The sequence below is a fragment of the Mya arenaria genome, chromosome 10, assembly GCF_026914265.1.
Source record: "Mya arenaria isolate MELC-2E11 chromosome 10, ASM2691426v1".
Taxonomy (NCBI): domain Eukaryota; kingdom Metazoa; phylum Mollusca; class Bivalvia; order Myida; family Myidae; genus Mya; species Mya arenaria.
This window is the reverse complement of record NC_069131.1, coordinates 4,789,746-4,814,057: the sequence shown is the minus strand read 5'-3', so window position 1 is coordinate 4,814,057 and position 24,312 is coordinate 4,789,746. Positions and strand designations below refer to the sequence as shown.

Genomic DNA, 24,312 nt, shown 5'->3' with positions numbered 1-24,312 from the left:
TTGGTATTTTCAATTTTGGATATCACTGACAGAAACATCGGACCATTATGTACTCTGTTCTTTGAAGATACGATGGACAGTTTAAGAATCTACCAAATCAATGTTTTTTTGCAATCATAGGGGATTATAAGAATAAAGGTCCCAATTGTGACAGTGGTGTTTGTCAGACCTTTTCATTGTGATCAAGTATAGGAGAAGCACCGTCGATCCTGATTGGCTGATACAAATATCTTTATACTTTGGACATGCCTTCCGGCTGTCAGTCAGCCGTTGCAATCACAGCAATAAACGTGAAAGGTCAAAGACTATTGTTTTGTTATAGCATGGCGGCACAATTAACTTGTGTCAGTACTTGGCCTTGCCAGCAGATGGCAAGTTGGGCTCAACAAGCCATAAAGGTCTGGTGGAAACCTTGAGCTCTCTTAAAAGAGAATACAATGAAAAATAGCTTGCTTATTTGCGAAACATCTGTCAATCAGTTTGGGATTATAACCATTTAATATACTTTGCTTTCAAATCTTTTCAAAACATATATATTACAAGATAGAATGTATAAAAAATAATTTTGTTTGAATAAAGACAAATATATATGTATGAGTCTTATAGTTTTCTCAATGTTCCTGTCAGTTCACTGGACATGACTGCCTTATTTAGCACTGGTCGTAATTGATGGTTAAAAGATTAACATGTTATTTGATGAACAATGTGTTTTTTTCCGATTTGAACATGTCTTAAGTGTATTTAGCATTGATTTTGTGTATAATATTTAGATTTTTGTTGGAAAGGTTATGTTAGATTCATGTTTTACGAAGCTAGTCAAGCAAATAACATCAATTAAGTCTTATAATGTGATTGCTTTATATATATTTAATTATGTTTTGCAGGAGTTTGGATTGAAGAAGTCGGACAAGTTTGTCATATCAACCACTAACAGAGAGGAAGTCAATGACAATGACTCGTGGGGTAAGCTTGTACATACAAACATTTGGCAATTTAAATCATTCCAAATTGTGTTAATTTATAAAACACTGATCAACATCAGCGCAAGCCTTTAATTAACCATGGGTGTGTTAAAGGTGCACAATAAAGGTTGATTTGACTTAAATGATCCTTATAAAAAAAGAAGATAATTTATGTACAAAAAATAGCCATTATAAAATTATTTTTTAATTAATAGCTACATGGCCACAAATTCCAGAGTAACAAGAGTGCCAAATTATCACTTATATTTATTTATCTGTACACAAATGATATTCTTTTTATTTTGTATTGATCATCAAACCAAGTCAATTTCTAAAGTCTTGTGAACAAAAACTTAAAAGTATTCAGGTTCATTAAAATTAAAAAAGAATCCCTATTTCGATGACTAATTAGTACTTTTATAATTGAATGTAATGTTTTAAGTTTATACTGGCCTCATGCTATAAGCCATATATTTGTAGATTGAAATAGTCGTCATGTTTCTGAAAATAATTTTGTTGATGTTTGCCAGCCAATTTAGTATATATTGTTGGAACTACATTGTTCATCCTTCAAACCAAAATGTTGTTATTGTGTATTACAGACGTTGTGGGTTCGGGCGAGACACTGTACCTTCTCAAAAACCTGGATCAAGAGTTATGTGCCCCTGCCCGGGAACGAGTCAACTACCTACCTCACTACGACACCATCGTCAAGGGGGGCATGTACGAATACTATGCCTCTGAAGGACAGAACCCGCTACGTAAGCTTTCTTCTATCATCTTGTTAATCTTACTGGGACTGGGAAACCAATGTTATTTGCCCATTGAAATAAGAATGTTCCCATAGTAACTGTAACTGAAGTGATCTTCACAATTTTTTGAAGTTTGATGCATTTGAGTTTGATCATTTATTGTAAAAATGTATTGGACTGGTTTACGATTGTGCAGAGTGGAATGATTCTTGATCAGTGAAGTAAGTAAACCTGAGAGTGTCTTCAAAAGAAAAATGTTGTTTCTACTTTTGAACCACTTCTTGTAAAGCCTTCACTTAGTATGCATATTGATCATGTTCTGTAGATGACCCGTATTGATTTCTAGGTCAGTTACAAGCAGTAAGAAGGTAAAGGTCATGGTGACGTTAATTAGAAAATTAATGGGAACTTCAAACAGGCGACACACCCAATTCTCCGAATTCTGGTTTCACCATGAATGTATAAAATTATATGCAAGTACAACTGAACCACTTTTCATGTTTTGTAGTGTTCAATATTGAACTTTGTCTAAAATCTTTGTCATTACAGCATACGCTTTTGCCGAGTTGATAGACAATGCCCTGGCTGCCACCAGGAATAACGAGGGGCCCAGGAACATCGAAATCAGAGTGGTTTGTTAAATTTGGAATTGAGCTAGTTCAGCTTCTGGTTCAAACATTAGACTTATTCGATTTGGGAGACATATTGTATTTAAAATACATGCAATTCAACCTTATTGTAGAATTCTTAAAACATTTTTACATTAATGCATAACGAAACTGCATGTCTACACTGTAATTCAGGACATGTAAAGAAAGCACCAAACTATTCTAAATTGGTAATACTCTTTCAGTGATTTTCACTAAGAAGTTAAAATATGTAAAACAAACCAGTTCAGACCAATGGCTCTCTCAAAACCTGATAATTTGTCTTCATATTCACAACATATTACAAACAACAATAACTATTCCTCCACTGTACCTAACAGAACCTAGATGAGTCTACAATCTATGTGCTGGACAATGGGAAGGGCATGACGTCACGCCAGCTCAACAACTGGGCCATCTACAGGCTCTCCAAGTTCATACGCAAGGACAAACGATCTAAAGTGTGAGTACATGAACTCTGATCACCATAAGATTATTCCAGAATTACATCAGTGTTATGCCAACATCTCGGTTAGGGGGATCTGGTCTTTCTTATTGTGTCATTTTGACAAATTTGGATATATACAGGAATGGTTTCATCATGTAGAAATGTTGTATTGAGTAATGAGATTTTCACTTATTTTCCCCAATGTAGAAACCTTGACGAGACCGTCGAAGAAGAGGAATCGTTTGTCGAACAAGATGCACCCAAGTCCCTCAACAGCGATATATCATACTTTGGTGTGGGCGGGAAACAGGCCGTGTTCTTCATTGGCAATGCTACACGGGTATATCAATGTAGTATTTTGTCAAAGGAGAATTAAATAGTTTCTTTCTGAGAAACAAAAACACTGGTACTATTAAAGGTTGCAAAAATATCTATCTAAAAATAATGTGAACTTTCTGTTTTTCTGATAGCATATATAACTTTGTTTTGTGACAAATGCTTTTTAGCTCAAAACTGTTGTTGTTGTTTGTGGAAAATCATCCATCACAAAATAAATTTTCCGAGGGGAAACCTTAGAAGTTCTGCTTTCATTTAAATCTGATTCAATATATATCATGTGCATAATGACAAACAATGTTGCAAAGTATGAAATTTATAACTTGAATAAAATATGTTTAAGCTAAAAAAAATCATTTGCATTGTTAATCTCATATAAATACATTTTCAGATGATATCCCGTCCAGTTGGCTCAAAGGACGTGCACGAGTTGACCATCTCAAGGGAGGAGTTTGAGAAGAAGGAGAAGAACCATGAGGAGATCTACAGTGGCTTCATCCGCAACAGAAAGGTACAAGGAGGCTGTTCTGTGTCTTTGCAGTTGTTGAATTTCAAGTGTTTAACTTTAAGGCATTGCAGTTAACAATCTTATATAATTATGGCATTACTGTGCAATTTGTTAAAAATAACATTGAATATTTAAAAAGTATAATATCAGTGTAAGGTAATTGTGAGATGCTTAAATCAGATTACAACTGCCCTTAATAATTACCTACTCTGTTTATAACAAATGAATAATGAATCAAAGACCACATGTATTTGTTTGTCAAGGTTTTCATATGACTGATAAAACTCTATATGTTTTATAGTTATGAATATTCATATCCGGGTTGATTTGGCTTTATGTCAGTTGATTTTACACGTATCCTAGGATCAGATGTAGTTTACCTACACTCTATTCCTGTGATTGGATCTCTATTCTTGCCTTTTTTGTACAGTCAAACGCTTGCTTACTTACATATTTCCTTAACTCGTTGAATAAAATTGACTGTGTGTAATTTGACTACTTGTGACAGTTTCTATATCTAAGGTTAATTCTAAACAAAAGAAAATGATGAACTTAAGTATTGAATTAAATGAAGAAAGAAGGGTGCCCATGCTGGTCTTCATGAGCAGAAAAGAGTGACCATGTTGGTCTCCATCAGTGAATAAAGGTGCTTCCAATAAAGGCCTGGAGGAAGCACCGCTTCTCAACTCTATCACTTAAACCCTTGTATATTTGCCTATTTATCTACAGCCGGGTGATGCGGCTCATGTTTCCAAAGAAGACGAGACTCTGTGTAGCCTGATAGGAGAGGAGCCCGGCCGGGATCATTTCACTGCCGTCATAGTACAGGGCGTGAGCAAGGAGCACATGCTTTACCTGAAGGAGAAACTCAAAGAGTGGACACGACAACTCGCGTAAGGCTGGTTTCTTGAAATAATTTTCTGTTGATGTTTGATTAATATCTTGCACAAGGTCCAAGTTATATTTCATCATATTTGTAAATTCAGGTATTTGTCTATATGTTTTCCATCTCAAGCTGTGTTATTACTAACTAAGGTAAATAAGAATGAGGCTTATTATTTTTAGAACTCGTAAAATTATAGTTACTTCGTTTTGGAAACACCTCAGCTGTGATGTGAAGTATAGCTGTTAAAGCCATTAAGTCCTTAAGAAATTAATAGATGCTGTGAATTCTTGACATGACATAAATGTTTTTGTGTTTACATTACAGCCACATCTACCACTACTACTTACATGGCCCAAGTGGCAATGTGGAGCATGCTGATGAAAACACCAGGGCACCATCGCCATTCAAAAACATTGACATTGAGGTATGAGTTAGCACAATCATTGTGTAGTTGGCAGTGTCTACACCCAGCTGTCTGTTATTCCTCAAGATAAGAGCATTAATATGAATGGAGAAAATATAATTAAATTGTCTAAGAGAATTAGAAGCATTACCTGTGTGTCAATTATGCTAATGTATGTGTAATCAGCTTATTTGTCGTTGCTTTATCAAAGAAAAAAGTTGAGGTATTGTCAGAAAAAAGTTCAGATATTGTCATAGCCCTGGTGTGGTCGCCTGTGGTGTGAAAAACTGTTAACCTTAAACTTGAAACAATTTGACACAAATGTGACCAGATACAATATGAACATGCACACCAAGGCCCATTACTCTGGCTTAAATAATTGTTGAGTTTTGCCCCCTTTCAACTGAAAACCAACAGACAAGTGTCGGGGTTGGTTCCTCGGTGTTGTTGTAAAATATGCATTCTTTTATCTTGAAAAATGTCTTACAGGTCAAACTGTATCAAACTCGCAACCCAGTTCCCAAAACCATCAACCTCCGGGACATTGATAACGACATGCAGACCCAGTTTGTTCGCGGGGCTGCGAGTACATTTGAGTTTAACGCCGTCATTGAGGGGGCAAAGGTGGAGGGGGTGTTGAGGTATCATCCCTTCTTGTACGACAGGGAGACATACCCTATGGATCCATATGAGAAACGTTAGTACATATAACTGTGCCTGAAATGTTAAAGGGATTTCAACAGTTACATGTTTTTATTCCCAGTGTGGAAGCAGATGAATTTGAAATTTGAAATTCAGTTTAAAATAAATCAATATGCTCAAAACATGTTTATTTAGTTAATTTATTTAAAGAGAAATGGCTCTTTTCCAGTTATTGTGTCAGGGGTTCCAAAGTTCAGGATACAATTTGAAATCAGGATTGATAGCTTTTAACTTAAGACTACTGTTGTAAACATTGTGTTTAGCTTTGAATTTTGCAGCAAAAACATTAGGATGTAAATTTAAATGACTTTTATAAATTTCTTATACTTATCTTATACTCAAACAGATCAGGGGCTTTTTTTCAGGATTATTAGCTGTTAGTATTTGTGTTATCTGTATTCAGCCTGCAAAAGCAGCATTGTTTGCTTAGCAAGCAGTAAGAAAGAAAGAAATATCGTTTAAAGTAAAAACCTCATATTACAGCTGAAATGACTCTAGAAGATGAACACGGCTATGCTGTGAGTGAGGTGCCAGCAAGGGGAAGGAGACCCATCTTTGAGTGCTTCTGGAATGGCCGACTCATACCCTATACCATGATTGACAGGTCACTTTATTTTTAGAGATTAATGGAGGAAATTAATTAGTAAAGGCCCCACAAAAGTCTGCGTTTGCCCTGTAGTAATCATTCTGTCTGTCTGTCCAGGCCAACATTGGGGTTTTTTAAGGGCTGTGTCCAGGTTTAGGAGCTATTAAGTTGTTTTCTATTGAAAAAATACATAAAACTACATGCTTCAAGGCCTTTTTAAAAAAAATGAAAAAAACACAACCTTAAGTGTATCTGTCCATCAATCCACATTTTTTATGTTTTTTGTTCATAACTTATCGGCCTTTCAAGAAATCAAATTCATACTTTCTAATTTTCATCACATTAAGTCAGTAACAGTATGCTTTTTGTGATGAGTTTACTAATGCTTAAATATTCTCTGATTTATGGCCCTTGGTAAACTTAGAAATTATGACAACTTTTTTGGTTCTGTTAATAACTTGAAAAACATTCAATATATTATTTACAAACTTAATTTTTTGCTCACAATAACAATACGCTCTTTTTTGACAAGTTATGTAACTCATGCTTAAATTTTGTCACATTTATGGCCTTTTGTATACTTATTTTTTACTAAAATATAAATTATTCTTTATCTAGTTAAAACCCTTTCAGCCGTATTTTCCATATATTTTAGTACCCGTAGCAATGTTGAGAGTTTGCTTTGAAAATGCAATAATATTAATGTATAGTAGCAGAAATCAGACATGTTTTGAAAAACAGAAATACAAATCTTCTTTAATTAAAAATAAATGATGTTTAAAGCAAAGGAAGTTGTTTCATTCTATACCATATTTTCATTTGCAGCTTTGAGTGGTGCAACCCAACAAAAAAATCCAAGAATGTCCCTTCAGAATGCTGTAACAGGTATAATATAATATAAGTGTTGGCAGAAGGATAGAGCAAAATACAGTAAAACTGTGATTACTCAAGGATGTCAGGGCATATCCTAAAACTATCCAATTTCGATCTTCCCAGAGTTTCCATTTTAGTCCGTTATGAAACGCCTTCTTTTCAAAGTTTGAAGACATCTGGTAGTATTATAACATAATTATAATCATTTTAAAATTCTTTTATTTCATCATTCATCATTAAAATGCAAAATAATATCCAACAAAATTATTTGTTGTCAAGAAATATAAAGGGTTTGACTGGAGTCCATTTTAAGATGAAAGTCAGTTGTTTTTCCTGCATTCAGGGTGTCTGGTGTGTTATGGACGGATGACAATTTCCAAGTGAGCACCAACAAGTTGACCTTCATTGACCTTGAACTCAAACTGAGGGATAAACTTGCCAGCTTCTGCAGGGTTCTTAATGGACAGGTAGGCAAATATGTATATCAGTACGAGTTTTTAATATGTGTCAAACAATTGAGCCTCTTCATATGTTCATGAATCTATTTTTCTACTCAGGATGGACGTTAAAGGGGATGATCTGTACAGGCGTATAATAACTGCAGTGCTCCAGCCAGGATTTGAAAAGGGCAGGGTGGAGTTTTGAAAAGGGCAAGCTACATGAGTCGTGTAGGGGCGTTTGGGGGTGGTGGTGGGAGGGGTCAATCCCTGTCACAAGGTTGTTTTTTAAGGGGGGGGGGGTCTGCCCCTAGAATTTGTTTTGTTTACATACTCAATTTAAATCATTTTTCATGATTTTCAGACTTATACAAAATGGTGTTGTTGTTTTTTCTCTAAAATTAGAAGGGTGTGTTTTAATATTAAAATTAAAATCTGTCTTTTTGTCTGTGGTAGTATGATTCTACTTGTCTGGAGTCTTCTTTAGTGCAATGTCACATATTTCTCCTAAAAATTATGTAAAATGAAGAAAAAAACAAACACAGTTAAACATTTGAAGCAATCAAATAAATAGATACAGAAAAAGATATATGTTGGAGACGAATCTTAGTTTGGTACGATCGCGATTGGGTACGAATGTTACATTCAGCCTGGCTGTTATTTGATTGTCTTTGGTAAAATAATGTTTAATATGCTGATGTTTTAGAATAAAATGACAATAAAAATCACTTCCCTGATTTAAAAAAATCACTTATAAAACAGAGCATTGATAAAATAACTCCGAAAAATGTTCTGACAAAATGGCGGTTTCGGCGAATTTTGACAAGATCGTGGACATGGTAAATAAATGCTACATAAAACATCAACATATTTTTGTGGGTAACAAAGAAATTTTTATCATGAATATTTTAGAAATTAACTTTCAAAACTTTTACTGAAAAGGTGATGTATTTGATTGTGTTAGCGCCACCTTTCTTATGTTTACAAATCGGCAGTGACCGTCTGCTTCAAATCAACAATTTTTAATTAAAATGGCGAGTATCATCAGTACAATACAATTAACAATTATTTTTAAAGATTTGTGCTTGACAACTCTTTTCACCATCCCTTCACATTTTCTATCGCATTTTATGAACTTTCATGATTGAATGAACGAGTTCTCAATGTATATTCTGATTGGCTGACATTAAATAGCTCCACCTCCTGCCGATGCTCCCGTATTTGGCTCTTCCTAATTATTGGATTTGAAGATGACAAATTATGAATACACAGGTCGTCTGCTCACTACACAAATACACACTTAGCTGTCATATGACTTGGACAAGGCACATGGGAAGATGAAAGGGCAGTACGGCATATTTTAAGCAGACAATGGGGGCATGGTGACACCTAGTGGGAACACTATTATCATAAGTATTACGTAATTTGTCTCAATTATGACAGCAGATTAAGGGCTGCTGCTCTTTCATAATGATTTCAATAGTAAAAAGGGCACTAACGGAATAATTGGCCCTAATAGAGTATTTGTGAAAAGGGCACTACTCAAAAAAAGGGCAGGGCGGTAAGAAAAGGGGCACGGGCGCTGCGCCATTGAAAAACGGGCTAGCTGGAGCACTGAACTGTATTTGTATTTCAATATTCAATCATACTCCCAAAGATTTAGCCCAATTAATAAAAATGTTTTAATATACCAAAAAGGGTGAATAAATGTCAAAAACAATGGTTCTTATGAAGGATACTGTGTTCGATTTGTAAGAAAGGTGCAGAAAACACGGTATTTCTACCTTATGACACGATAGTAGATTGTAAATATTTTAATACTCGCCAATCATTTAATATTTTTGTGTTTTCAGCTTTTAAATACATGGTTACAATCTTGTAATCAGTTATTAATATTTTCTATAAATGCATTATTTAGTAAGTAGTTAAAGGTTCACTACTTAAAATTTATGTTTGTCATACATGTATGTATTGATTTTGAATAAGAGTGTCACTTTAGGCACCTGATATTAGTATGAACTTAGCAAAATGGTTTACATTCATACTGAATTGACATGGAGATGAAAGAAATCTTTAAAATATACAATATTTTTTGTCGGAATGATTTTAATATTTTGTTTAATAGAGATTTATTCTTACCTTTGAAATGTAAAAAATGGATGATTCCAAAGCATTACTTTTACTACAGGAAAAGCGCACCTCTATAGAGAAGGAGTTTATGGGCTGGTTGAGGGAGTGTCACGAGCAGTTTGACAAGCAAATCCACTTCACAGAGTACCAGGGACAGATCGTGAGGCTCGACCTGCCCAAGAACAGGCAGACTCCGTGGGCTGCGTATAAACAGGTCGAGTGGGACGGGAAGGTCTACAAGGCTGGACAGATGGTGGGTGAAATGTTTTATTTATTGTGTGAAAGATATTTGAAGTTTAATTACAATGAAAGATATCCTAGAGGGCTGAGACACTGGTCAAGCTGGTTGTCAGTACCTTTTCTCAAACTGTGTAAAGTAACACTTTTCTAATTTCATGATAAATTTTTATAAAAACTCAAAAATTAGAAAAAAGGCTGTTTGTAGATTTAAAGAATGGAACAGCAGGTATGTTAATTGTACAACATAAAATGATAATGCTATAAAGAAAAGAATGTAAAAAACTTCCCTGTTCTTTAAATATTCATGAGCTACCAAAAGGATTTTCAAAACAACTGCTTTACAATGCAGGTGCGTATAGTGCGGACCCTGCCGTTCTTCCTGGGAACCGTCAACCGGATCCTGCTTTACGGGGACCATGAAGGAGACACGTATGCCACTGGGGGCGATCTTGAGGTCATACAGGTATGCTCATATGAGGTTTGATACAGGTATATGTGTGGTTAAACAGAAAATGTTTTTTTTCCATGATTGGGTTGGTGATTTTGAGAGGTCAGCATTCATTTACATCAACAGGTCATTTTTTTAAATTTCATTCAAAGCATTTGCACTAGTTTTGAAATGAATCTGATGCTTTTGTGTGTCTCGAGCAAACATTTGAGTTATTGTCATTGCCTAAGTGTGGTTGTCATCATCAGCATGCTAAACTCCAAGTTTGCCACAACTTAAAATAACTTAAAATGATTGCGGTATATAAACAAAATTTGGTGCACAATTTTCCAGAGACTATTCATACATGTGTGGCACAAAATTACATTTAACAACCAGTAAAGCTCATAGATAGGCTTATTGTAAACATTTGCCTATTACAGGAGCCGAGGTCGCTGTACAACGAGGTGAAGATAGTTCCCCTCTCAAAGCTAGACAGGACAGTGAACAACCAGATGGTGAAGAAGTTCATCGAGGACGAGGAGGCAAAGTAAGGGCGGTGATGTGTATGGTGTATTACATTTATAGAGGTTAAGGGTAAAACACATGTGGTTTAAATATGGAAGCAAGGTCAATATTTACTGAGGATTTGAAATATATAGAAGCAATTGATATAACTGCCGTGCTCCAGAAAAGATAGGTAAATTGGTAAAAATACATTGAAAATCATGAAAAACGCAATGATTTTAATCTTTTATGTTATAAAACACATTGGAATAAGTCACGTCATTTTAATGGACTAGATTGGCGCATTGTCAAGCTATACTCAGTATTTACCTTCCTATGAAGAACCAATCTATTATCTTTTCATCAAGGGAGATCAATGCATTGATGTCATATTACTATTATTACCCACCTTACGGAACATGAACAAGATTCAGACCATTTACATACAGGGACTTAAACAGCATCCCCAGGATACTGATAAAAAATGTTTCAACTTGGTTTATTTAAATACATTTAAGAATATATGAATACTTTTGGAAAAAAATCATTTAGTAGCATATTGTTTGAAAAGAATATCTGGGGATAAAATACTCTTTCACTTAAAATCTCATCTGGAGCTCTGTAACTGTGATTAACATTAGCTAAAAGCATAGCTATTGGCAGGGATGCCAATATTCCTCTTTTCAGCTGATTTCCTCTTTTTTGGCCACAAACCGCAAAAAATGAATGATATTCGTACATATATTTGTATGATATTCCTTTACCTCCCCTTGTCCACTTCCAGGCTGCCCAGTGAGCTGGATATTTCATTCCCTGAGGGAAACAGGGTGGTCAACAATGAGAAAAGGAAGGCCGGGAAACCCATAGGTATATAGCAGTTTGTTTTGTACAGTTGTGATGCACTCAAAATCTCACAGTGTCTGCCAAATTTGTTTTTTTTTTTTCATGGTAGCCTACTGTGGTCAGGCTACCAAAATTGCTGCTTATATTTTAAGTAGGCCTTTTCTTGTACATGTCTTGTACAGCTTAAGTATATATTTCATGTCTAATCTAAGCACCAAGGACACATTGAGCAGCACCTACAATACAGTAGTGACTATCAGTACCTGCATTTATAGAAGGACTTATTACAGTCTTGACGCAATTTATCTCGAAATATCATCACATTGAAAATAACTTGTTTAATATAACTTGAATTAAAAAATACCCCTTTGTTTTTATTGACCTTGTTCAGGCAGGCAACCCAACATTCACCTATGGGGATAGTTTAATAGTTGTGTAATGTTTCTGATCTTGTAGCATTGTGTCTCTTGGTGGGTGCTTTTTCTGCCTTGATTCCTGTGCTGGTAAACAGAATCTTTGTTAAAGAGTAACACCTCATTGCAATGGTCGAAATTAGCACAAGCCTGCAAGCCCTGCACTGGTAAAAAGTCTAATTTCTATGACTGTCATTGTAAACATGGCTGAAAGTGTAATTCCTCATTGCAGGTGACATCAAGATAGAGATCATCAACAAGAAAGGCGACAAGGTGAAAAGTCTGCCAGGAAAGGAACAGGCTAACAAGAAACTCCTGGTCGAGTTGAAAGTCATCTGGCATGGTAGGTGATTGTGGGAGAATTTTTTTTTTTTGTGTAGTTTAAATTTATATATTATCTATACTGTATTGCTTGAATTCAAATGCATATATAGAAATAGAAGCAGTTATTAAGTTCTTGCATGAAGGTGAGGATAAATATTTGTAAAGGATGAAACAGCTTATGACAACATTGCAGTATACAAGCTCACTGATGTATTGTATGGGGAGAATCAGGTATCATGTTGTGGAGAAACCTAGAGTACCTGAAGGAAAACAACCCATCAAGCTTTGAGACTATCAATGAATTCACATTTCCCCAGGAATCATACCGGGAACATATTATTACTAAGTTAGGCAGGCTTTGGCTTGTTGTTGTGTTTTTGAGGAGAAGTTCTACATTATAAAGGTGCGCTTATATGTCATAGACTGGTTTCTATCAGTTACATCTCTTGTCAACAGATCTATAACAAAACCTTATTCCTGCCAGTAGACAACTTTTCAAGATACATGAATCATGTAAAAGGCTAAAAATTGACAATGTAAATGTGTAAAACAAGTCATCAAACTGGTTTAAATAAGGTTATATGAGTTATGTCCCTTTGTGACCTGAAAATAACATTTCAGATGAGTGAATCATAAACAGACCATTTTTAGTGAAATTGCTAGTGCTTTTTGCATTGACATCAACAGGTATAACTCACAACAGATAGAGGTTTTATCATTTATGTACAAGTATGTGTGCAGTTAACATCTTGTAGGCCTAGTTTAAGCCTTCTATAAGTGACCCCCCAAACTGTATACAGTACACAACCTTTGTTTATTGATCTTAATCTACTTGCCTTGATCCCTCTTATCAGATCTCCGATCTGAGTATCCTGCTGTGCAGTTTTGGAAGTTTTATTAAAGAAAATGACCCTAAATGGCCCTGAGCCAATAAACAAATACACAGGAAATTGGCCCCTACTGTGACACCAGTGCATTTAGCAGGAGATGCACAACAGGCCCCAATTTCTCGAAACTTCTTTAGCTTAACAGGCTTAAGTTGCTTATTTCAATTAGCCAAAATACATACTTAAATTGAATTTTGATAAATGTATAATGGTTTATTGTGAGTGTCATACAAGTTATTCCTTTAAAGTTTCGAAAAATTCTTAAAGAAGATAATTTTTACGCATATTATAGAACAACAAAAATAGTGAGCATAGCTTTATCCTGTTAAAAGGGACTTACGAAGTTTCGAGAAATTGGGGCCAGGGGATTATCATGCCAAACATTCCTTTAACTAGGCCTTTAATGATAAAAGCTGTGTCCAGAGGTTTTATCATTTATGTACAAGTATGTGTGAAGTAAACATCTTAACAATAAAAGTCGTTGACACAAATACACCAATTTTTCTGGTTATTAAGTGTATGGTTAGGCAAATCTATTTGTGTTGATTAGATAATTATTCAATTATCAAGTGACAGATAACAATTTCAAAACCAGGTTATCATTTGGTGAGGGAAGGACAATATCAGACAATCCGGAAACTTTTTTTCCTTCACAGGACATTGCGACAGGTAAACACGGAAAGTTTACCTGTCGCACCAAATATTTACCTGTCGCAATGTTACAAACAGTATTCAGTTACATCAGCCTAAACCTTTTAAGCCTCTTATTTAAGTAAGTTTTGTAATTCCCCATTATTACAGGTTTAGATCTTCTTGGTTAGATGTGTCCTACTGTTATAAATTACAAAAAAGAAGCTAAACATCTGGTAAAAAAAATCAATATTTCGGATCTTAAGTCATATTTTTTTTCCTCCCTTGCCTCCTTAAAAAAACTCATATCCGGTTTGTCTACCAATGGAAAAGCTAGATCTTACTCTTTTAATTCATCTTTAAATTAAAGATACAGTACGGTTATAAAATATAACAAATTATCCTACAAATCGAACTTAGACAGAACATTTATGCAAAAACGAAAGTAGAGTTCTTGTTATTGGTAATGTTAAACAGAGCGGAAAGAGTGTCAGCTCGGTATATTCATCATCATATTTAAATTAACACGATTGCCGGGAGCAACTTTTGCCGAAAAAAAAATACATACTGAATTTTGTTATTCCCGAACATTTCTGTAAAATTCTGTCTATTAAAAAGTATTAGAGTACGAGCTGAAATCGGAACCTTACGTGTTTTTCCAGCTTATACGGAAACATGTGCATAGCGGGGTTTACAAATAGTGATACACAGATTAACACGCTGAATAATCATGATATAATAATTAAAAATAACTCTGATCATTTATTTAGAAACTGAAAGTAAATTTTCAGAAAATTAAACAGTGCTGACTGTAATTTTTCTCTGGACATTGTGACGACTTAAACAAAAGTTTGATCGGTCAAAATGGAAATATACCGGACATGTCCGACTGTCCGACGGACATTCGCATTGTCTGCAATATCATGTCATGTCCCTCCTTCTACTATTGGAGGATGGGTCCCTTGCAGTTTATTTTTTGAAATTTTTAGCATATCAGGATTCTTTTATTTAAATATCTAATGTTGGCAATAATAAATTATCTTTAATTACCTTTCATCAAAAAGTTTCATTATAACAATCTATCGTTTAAATAATTAGTTAAGTTTTTTTTCTTTAGGGGAAATATTTGACCTTTTGGTGGAATTAATATGGGACAAAACACATGGGTGACTGTGAATGTTGAAGTATTAATACTGAAATCAAAGTTTTTGCAAACTTTTCTCCTCTATAATTGTAAAGTAAAAGATGTCATTTCGACCACAAAACACCCTATTTTCAGTATTTTTGACTTGTTGAACTTTCACACAACACTTGAACCACAGAATCATTCAAACACTGCTTTCCTTGTGAAGTTTAAACACTGCCACATTCTCCTTGTTTTCACTTTTCTCTTTCAGAACTGTTAGACAGCTATTTTTGTCATTGAACGTGATATATAGTGGAACATCTCTTTCTTCCTCCCGTATTGCAAATATCGTGCCAAGAATGTGTCGCCCCTCTCGGTCTATTTGAACCAGTCCATGAGCAGTAGCGATTGATTTTGTCAAAATGTGTTTGTTTTGATTTCCTTTCTCATAGTTTGCTTTTGTTTCATCGTTGATGACAAAAACATAGCCATTTCTGCTGACATGTATAAGCTCGGGGCGTGCAAGGCCATCATCTTTAATGGTTGATATGACTTCAAAATCATTATTCAGGGTGATAATTCTATTATCACAAGTTGCTATGTAAATTCTGCTGGCATCTCCGGTCATTGCTAAATGCCGTATCATGTATGTTCTCAGAAAAATATTCTTAACCAAATGCCCATCTAGTGTGTAAACACAGATGTCCGACTGATATCCGAAGTACAGGCAGCTTTGGCTATAGGCCATTGTCCTAAAGCTGTGATTTAGTTCAAACAGCTTATTCATTATCAGTGTTTTCCGAGAAAAAAACATTACTTCTTCAGCAGACACAGCAAAAATATCTTTGCCATTGGCTGCAATAGCTTTATTTTCATCATTAGTGCCACACATGTATGTAGAGCTATGGTATGCAGAATTCTTCAGTTTACAAGAAGCTTTGAATTCAAAATTGCTATCCAGCAGATTGACAGTTATATTAAATTTTACTGTTTGTTCTAATGTGTATCCTGCAACAAGAAACTGACTATCTGGAAGTTCACAAATGCTATTATAGGTTGTGGAGTCCTTTCCCTTGATATCATATGCCTTTCTTTTTTCAGCTGCAAAATTTGTTTCTATTCGCCCAATGCAATTGTTTTCAGTTAACATCTCTAGTACTTTGGGGTCTGCTTGGAATGTTACTGTGCTAGGCCGTCCTCTCCACATATCTTTTAGGTTCCCTACCACAGTTGCCATGGCGCTGGTACACTTCTTCATTCCAATAAATGATGCCGAATCATCATCTGTTATTTCTTTCAACTTGTTGTAAAAATAACAAAGGGTCCCATGCATTTCTGAACATTCTTCAATATCATTGGCCATACCATCATGCAGCGATTTTTTCATTTTTTCCAAATTCTTAATGGCTTCCTTTTCCATCTCATCCAGTTTTTCATTCAGTTCTTTTCTTATCCCTCGAATATTGCTAAGAGCATTATTACAGGAATCGTCTAGTCCATGCTGGATAGACGTCTTCTTGTCTTTCATAATTTGTATTTGTTTCAGAAGCCTAGAAAGGTTGTTGAAGAACCCTTTAAAGCTGGGGTCGTTCTGTATGTTTCGTGCAGCATCTGTTATTTTGACGATGCTTTTGCACTGCCTGTAGAATAGAAATGTCTGATCTGTTAAAAGTAAGTTCAAAACCGTTTGATGCCCTGATAAACCAGATGGGCATGCAATATTGCAATGTGACTGGGATAAAGATGAATGAGTTGCTTAAGTCATGTGTGACCTTTTATTTACTTATAGTAAGTATAGGTTTTATAAATTAATGACGTCAGTCAGCTAGTGCAGTTTAATTAAATGGCTTGTTTTATGATGGGTACACAAAATCTGCTCCCGTAAGTGAGTTTTAGGCCAAAAAAAATGTTCCACAACACATTTATCGGGAATGCTCATGTTACTGTTTAAAGTCATACACATTACTATTGTGGATAAAATATAACAATACAAAACTTTTTTTTAAAAGTAAAAGTGTTGGTTTTACCTGTGAGAGAGTGAAACACACATATTGCAGCACAAGTGTTTATGATCTTCACAAAACAGTTCTATAGTTTTGTCAGTGTGGTCATCACAAAGCACAAGCATGACTGTTGGGTCTTCATTTTGCCAGTCTGCTGGTTCTCCATACCGTCGCCACCTCTTTATTGCCTCCCGTCCAATAACTTCATGTCTTTTGAACAATGTGGCGTGCAGGGTTGAACATTTCATGCAGTAGTATAGCTTACACTCTGGACAGAAGTGCTCAGCCTTGGTTTTAAGACTATCATCGTTACATCGAGAACATGCGAAGTCAAAAATTTCATCTGTAGTCTCGTCTCTTGGCACTGATTTAGCAGCAACATCAGACACTCCAGCAACATTGTGTGTCAGTTGAGGAGCAATGTTTTTGTCAAGTGTACCATCCATGCTTGAAGCCATCCTTTCACTGTTTGACTACAGTCACCTTACCCCATGATTACATCTATAACATTGTGGTTGATAAAATGAATATAGTATAATTGAGGGTATAAAAATGGCTGAGATCACTGTTCAGTTTCATAATTTTGTTGATAAAGGCTGCTGAGATTGAGTTCAGTTTGATAACAAGATTTTAAACAATGTTGTTACACTTATATTATACTTGTTATCATTAGATTTTTGATGGATTTGACAGTTAAAGTGATAATATTTTAACAGTAAAAAATGTGAACACTGCATCAATCTTGAACTTATTTTTTACAATGTCTGTTCTCAATTAATGCAAGCAGTATTTTCAACTGGCCTGTCTGAAAAGCCTTAAAAGAAAAAAAAATCAAAATAAAGTGACCCAAATTGACCCATACTGGAGCATGATTTTCCAAATAAAAATGTTCCCCTATATTTACAAGAATTACTTATTTCCATTAATTTACCATTTATGATTTCTCCCGAACAAGAAGTCTGTCATACGTTGGCCATCATGTTTGTTTAACTTAGATTTTGGAAATTATTCTTATTACAATCTTGAATTCCAAGCAGTAGTGTACAAACTGGATTATGTTTACCTAATTCTAAATTTGATGACTGGGACAACTGAGCCGCATTGTGCAATTTTGGGCCTTCGGACATAATTATTACAAATGAAATAATCATTAATAAAAAATGGCAAAAATAATTATTTTTTCTATGTAAATCAATTTCTTCCTGACTTCTTTCTTTTTAAGGGTTTGTCATTGGTGCATCATTTTCTCGATAATATATGACCATTGGTTTACTCATGTTTCCATAGCAACCATGGATTTCGTCCCGACATATTTTGACTGGATTGATAGTCTGTGTTTAAAACGGCCAAATGTATTAAAAATACAAAAATGATTCATTATTTTTATCTTAATTTAAGTTCCTTAAAGATTCTGTGATAAGAAAATAATTTAAATTATAAGCTAGTTGTAATATTGATACAATAATTTTGCACGTCATTTGAATAATGCACTTTCATTACGACGTCATTTAAATGACATCAAATTTAGTATTCAAAATGCGCAATACATGATCTCACTTGTAAACACGTAACTTACGCAATTTAAGTGATATCATCATGAAAATTTCAGAATATCTTTCTGAAATTACAAGGCATTCAAATACCTTAAAACATTGTAATAGCAAAAATATGTCCGAAGGCCCAAAATCGCACGACGCGGCTCAAATTATATTTATTTTCAGCGGCGGGAGGTGACCAGACTATAGTATCCCACATCAGTCAGCATGGCAAGAACTGGCCGTACTGGTTCAGGAAAATGGGTAAGTTTATATTAAAAATTTAATGATTTTTACAAATAGAATGTATGCATTAAATATGACCTAACCTTTGATTACATGTGTAAATAATTCAGGGGTACTGTACTAAGTCTTCGTAAAGTATATATTTATATATGATGATAATGACATGGGATTTTTTATTTCGATTTTTCATTTGCTTTTTAGTAAGTGTATGTAAGGAGCATGTGTTCTAAAGCAAACAATCTTATATTAACTCGAAGCAGAAGTACGGGTACTTCAGTAACTGTTGTTCAGTAAAATTCTGCAATTGAGTAATATGACATATATAAATGATGACATGAGCAGCTCACTGCTTAAAACCTCTTCCTGTTAAACCTGCAGAGAATGTGAACTACCTGGGAAATTACACACTCACCCTGCAGGTGGTTCTTAACGAGAGTGGGGAAAACACATTTGCAGGCAGGGAGCTTCCAGGACGGAAATACAAGTTCCAGGTTGTAGGTGAGTGTGGTGGGCTTGGTTGTACATGTGTGGGTCTGACTGTGAAGTATCCAATATATTTGTATTTATTTGTGGTCGGCCTTGCTTACTAAGGACTTAGTTTTAACTAAAAAATATTGGTCAATAGTTTATCTGTTCTGCAATATGTCACAGGAATGATTCAAAACATAAATACTGCTATTTTAATAATTTTAAACACATTGACCCTTCTGCTTTATACAGTGGTCTTCAGAGGAGCTATTTGGTGTCACCCATAAGGGAGATGTCATTAACTCAGTTTGTTGTTCAGTGAGGCTTTTTAGGGTGTGAGTGCCATCGTACATTTCCCAAAAGCTGAAAGATTAAAAAGGAACACTTTCTTCTAACTATTGTATCCCAAATTAATACAGGATGCCTCAAGGTTGTGCAGTTCTTTAGGCCATCAAGGTCGGAGTGCCCTTCAACATCCTTGCTACATTTTTAACCATTTCTTGTAATTCAGAGGGAGAGGCTGAGAGGTTCTCTGTAGGTCTGTTGGAAGGGCCATTCAGGGTCGGAGTGCCCTTCAATATTCCCCTGGAACTGCAAGATGCATACGGTAATCCTGCCAAGATTGATATGGGCAAGGTGGATGTGAAGTCAATAACCCCTGTTCTAGAAGCAAGGTAGGTTGTTATTATTGTTAAGCCAGGTTGCAGTAAGTTCAACACAGTTTTTACAATGGCAGCTTGGTGTATACGTTCATTCATTAATTTGTCTGCCATCTGATTTTGTCCTGTCCGGAATGTTATTTGGCCATGCATATGGGAATTTTAAAATAACTGCAAAACACAAATGTTCACCATCAGAAGAAATTGTGCCGTGTGCGAGACCCATATCTGTATTTCAGAGGTCAAGGTCATATTTGTCAGAATGATTTAAAAGACCAGTTTGAATATGGGTCATCTTTTGTCAAAATTTAGGATGTATTTTGTGTTCAAGTCCTTGTTCCTGTCATAAATTCATCAATGTTTATGCTATCTGAAACTGTCAGAATACTTCCCAACCAGTGTGAATATGGGTCATCTCGGTCAAAAACTAGGTCACTAGGTTAAATCAAGAAAGTGTTTGAGTTCATAAATTATATTTGAAATAAAATCCAGTGGAAAATGGGTGTTCTCCAGTCAAAAACTATTTGTGTTTAAGTTTCTTATTTCTCCATAAATTCAACAGTGTTTGCCCAATCTTTAAGAAACTAAAATCTTTCTCCGCATGATATTTAAATCCAGGGTTAAAAACTAGGTCAGACCAGGGTGATTATTAGTCTACAGCGTTTTCTTTTTCTTCTTTAAACATAACTTACTGCTGCAAAATTGCAATGGTCAAAAATGTAAAATATGGCTTCGATACAGTTTCAGTATTAACCCCATGTCTTTGACAATATTTGTGACAAAACTTGTTATTAAAGATGTTGCATAAGAAGCAATTTTAATGTTAGCATTGATAATCCAAAAAGAAAAGAGATTGTTTTTATACTCTTTGATTCCAATATTACGTACTATTTCAAAGTAAAATGATGAAAGATACTTTAAAAGTATGTTTAAATATGAAAATCACATGCTTGTTGATGAATTTACATGATGTTTTAGAGGAAATTGGTAAGTTATAATTATGCTGTGGCATGAATATTTTGTGCTCTCAATTGTGAAAAAAAGTCCTTAAAAATACCTTCCATGGTAATGTACCTACACACACTGAACTTCATAGATATGATGATCAGCATGGGTTGTTGAGCACCAGTCATTTTTGTTTTACTATGGCCCTTAACTTAGTAAAATATGGTGTAAAAAACTTGTGTAATTACACATGCACTAATGAAACTTCATATAAATGTTGGTTCGAATAGGCAGTTGTGCTCCTGCCTTTTCATTCCAATTCAATCTTTAATTCCACAACTTGACATGTAACCGTACCTGTGTCCAAGAGGCGATTGGGGTACCGTAAATCATTGTGTATAGGACGTTGTCATATATAGGACGCAGGGAAAAAAAAGTTGAGAAAAATCAAGAAAAAATTTAATACCACTCAAAGTATAGAAAGGACGCATTGAAGAAATAATAAAATCAGCAGCCGCCAAATTTCTCAAAATCGGCAGCCAACATATTTGTTTTGACGAATTTTATTGAATCATGAAAATGGCAAAGGTTATTTAATAGTACAACACATGTAGATAAATGATAGAATATATTCAAATAACAGTGGTACACAACACATAAATAGTTAATTGCAGTACTGTATTACCGGTAAGTTATCAATGAACAGCAGTGTATATCTGTCTCCTGATGTCGCTCTCAGTGAAACCCTCAAATTACTTGTCATTGAGGCTAATTGTATAAGGAACAGCCCTATGGGAGGAACAACACTTAGAGTGCCTCCTATGCTCAATGATTAATGGTGTTCATCACAGCAGCTTAAGTTTGGTTTTTAAAGTAGGAAATTTGAGATGTATTTAAAGCTTTTCCCTTGTTTTTGCCATCTGTATCCATATGCACCCTACAACAAGTATATAGTGACTTCTGAACTATTACAGTGGAAGCATGTTGTAGTGATGTTGTTGTTTCCATGTAGACCTGGACATCGTTTATAACAAAAATTGTTTTATTCCATCTGCTAGATCTGTAATGATGCTTTATATTCCAAAGGTCATTGCAACATGATTTAGCTAACTATGAATAAAACTAAGGCTTGGCACCTTGAATTGCTTGTTAACATGTTAATGAAAAGAAAGTGTTTACTCTGTAGCAAATAAGAAATTTGAACTGGCTTCATCACTCAAAGAAATTGATAGAACATAAACATGTGTACATTGCCTTCAGAAAAAAAAATATATTTATTGAAAACTTCTTGTATTACAGTGGCCTGGAACTGGCTTATGGGGGTACGTCAACCAAGGGTCACACACTGACCATCAAGGATGTTGAGGCTCAAGGTCAAGTACAAGGAAACACTGGCAAGGTCAGTTGGCTCTCCCAGCGTACCGGGGGGGGGGGGGGGGGTATTAGTAGGGTCAACCTGATGACCAAGGGTCACTCACTGACCATCACAGACCTGGATACGAAAAGTCACATACAAGCAAACACTGGCACGCTCAACCATCTGTTTCATTAGAAAAAACACATTTTTAAATGGGCTGTATCTAGCTATATAAATTTTCCTTTTAAATCTTGCCCCTAAGCTTTATTAAGTAGCAAGATATCTCAGAATGTACAGATCCCATATCGTAACTCAACCACAGTTTGACATTTATTTTTCAACTGAAAATGACACAGATATATATGATAAAGTAACAAACGCCATGACAGCTTGTTAACACCGTAGCTTAAATGTGTTTTATATTCTTCCATGCAATTTTGCCCTTGTCTTTCTGTGCGTCCTTCCTTCCGGAAGTATTATGCGAATCTGTGTCCCTAAGTTTTAAAACTCCCAAACTTATTTACCAAGAAACAATTCATTACTTATATTTACACCAATAGTTCATTATTTCAAGAAACCTTGATGGAATGTTATTTAGGTGATGAAGTTTTGCACCTGGAGTTTCGTTCCCTGCTGCTCTTAGTAAAACCAGAGTTATTGAACTTGGCATATCTGGAATTGTGTGGCTGAAAACACCAAAACTTTATTACATAGAGCCATGAAACCTATGGGGTATGGTAATGGGGTGATTTTAGTGCACCTGGTGTTTTGCTTCCAGCTGCTCTTTGTCAAACTTTGAGTTATGGCACTTGAATTAGCAATATTTAGCATTTCTGGACTTGTGTAGCTCAACTCCAAAACTAAATTACCTAGAGTCATGAAACCAACAGGGAAATATTAATGATGTGATGGAGTTTTGTACAATGGGTTTTGTTCCCACTGCACGTAGTAAAACCATAATTATGGCTTTTGTTTACAATGAAACATCTATTTTTCAGAACTTCAGTTTGACAATCACAGTGCCAGAGTTGAACAAATTTGCCCAGGTGTTGAAAATCAGGCTTCTACCAGGTAATACAGAGTTCTTGCCATGTTGACAATCTAAACTTGCTTGTCACTGTAAATATATGCTGATTTCTTTTAGCTTGATTGTGATGAAACTGATAGCTTATAGGATCATGAGTGAGTCAGTTTCCTGGGCAGAAACCAGTACTGATGTCCATTTTGAGGGGCCATGAAAATTTTCCCTTGGCAAACTGTGAGCTAGTGTTAGGAATCAGACCAAATTTTACAACCAACCAATGATCATTTAATAATCAAATATTTTGATGCATGTACAAACACTTCCTATTTTGCATTTTACTTCAGATTTCTTATGCATTTCTGAGTAGTCTTTTGCGTTATTTTCTAGGATTGCTCAATTTACATTAATAACAAAATTAATTCATTTTGGTGAGAAGCTTTAAGAAAGTTTCTGTTATGAAAATGGCCGAAACGGCATAGATGGAAAGTTGGATCTTAAGGTTTTATGCACTTTATATTAAGACAAAATCATTATCGAAAGTTTCCGATATTGACCTTTTCTATCGATATTCAATTATATTCAATCATCGGACCACCATTACCCTGAGCATAAAAAAATAATTTTTGTCTAAAAATTTTGTTTGATCTTAAATGAGATGTGTTGCGCTTGTACAGAACAGTTTTTCTTTGCCTAATGACTGAGTAGAGTGCTAAACAATCTTGTGTTTCTAAAACTAAGTTTGGGAATAGTTAAGCACAACAGACACGTGTAATAATTGCGTGAACAATTTATAAGTAGAACGCTTAACTATTGACTCTCAAAAGTGTTTTTGACTGCAAAATTGTAAAAATCTTGCCAAGCACGCTGTGTTTGTAAAAACAAGATGGCGGATTCAGAACATGGTTCTCAAGATAAAAATTGCCGAAAAAGTCTACTTCTAAATTGATATTCAATTATATTTAAATCATTGAATCATCATTACCCTGAGCATTAAAAATCATATTGTAT

General features: G+C 35.0%; 1 protein-coding gene across 2 annotated transcripts in view; it reads left to right on the top strand.

Annotated features, from left to right (window-relative positions):
- The window catches only part of LOC128205514 (structural maintenance of chromosomes flexible hinge domain-containing protein 1-like), a 91,840-nt gene that overhangs the window by 13,269 nt on the left and 54,259 nt on the right, over window positions 1-24,312 (top strand). For both annotated transcript variants that reach the window (XM_052907225.1, XM_052907226.1), the window contains 22 exons: window positions 885-963; window positions 1,565-1,723; window positions 2,264-2,346; window positions 2,703-2,824; window positions 3,017-3,149; window positions 3,537-3,656; window positions 4,383-4,546; window positions 4,864-4,963; window positions 5,432-5,639; window positions 6,128-6,248; window positions 7,056-7,115; window positions 7,447-7,570; window positions 9,729-9,923; window positions 10,260-10,373; window positions 10,781-10,887; window positions 11,629-11,711; window positions 12,333-12,443; window positions 18,792-18,869; window positions 19,230-19,349; window positions 19,831-19,993; window positions 22,223-22,322; window positions 23,279-23,351. In XM_052907225.1, the coding sequence (XP_052763185.1) occupies window positions 885-963; window positions 1,565-1,723; window positions 2,264-2,346; window positions 2,703-2,824; window positions 3,017-3,149; window positions 3,537-3,656; window positions 4,383-4,546; window positions 4,864-4,963; window positions 5,432-5,639; window positions 6,128-6,248; window positions 7,056-7,115; window positions 7,447-7,570; window positions 9,729-9,923; window positions 10,260-10,373; window positions 10,781-10,887; window positions 11,629-11,711; window positions 12,333-12,443; window positions 18,792-18,869; window positions 19,230-19,349; window positions 19,831-19,993; window positions 22,223-22,322; window positions 23,279-23,351 (2,617 nt within the window). The remainder of the gene's footprint in view (window positions 1-884; window positions 964-1,564; window positions 1,724-2,263; window positions 2,347-2,702; window positions 2,825-3,016; window positions 3,150-3,536; window positions 3,657-4,382; window positions 4,547-4,863; window positions 4,964-5,431; window positions 5,640-6,127; window positions 6,249-7,055; window positions 7,116-7,446; window positions 7,571-9,728; window positions 9,924-10,259; window positions 10,374-10,780; window positions 10,888-11,628; window positions 11,712-12,332; window positions 12,444-18,791; window positions 18,870-19,229; window positions 19,350-19,830; window positions 19,994-22,222; window positions 22,323-23,278; window positions 23,352-24,312) is intronic.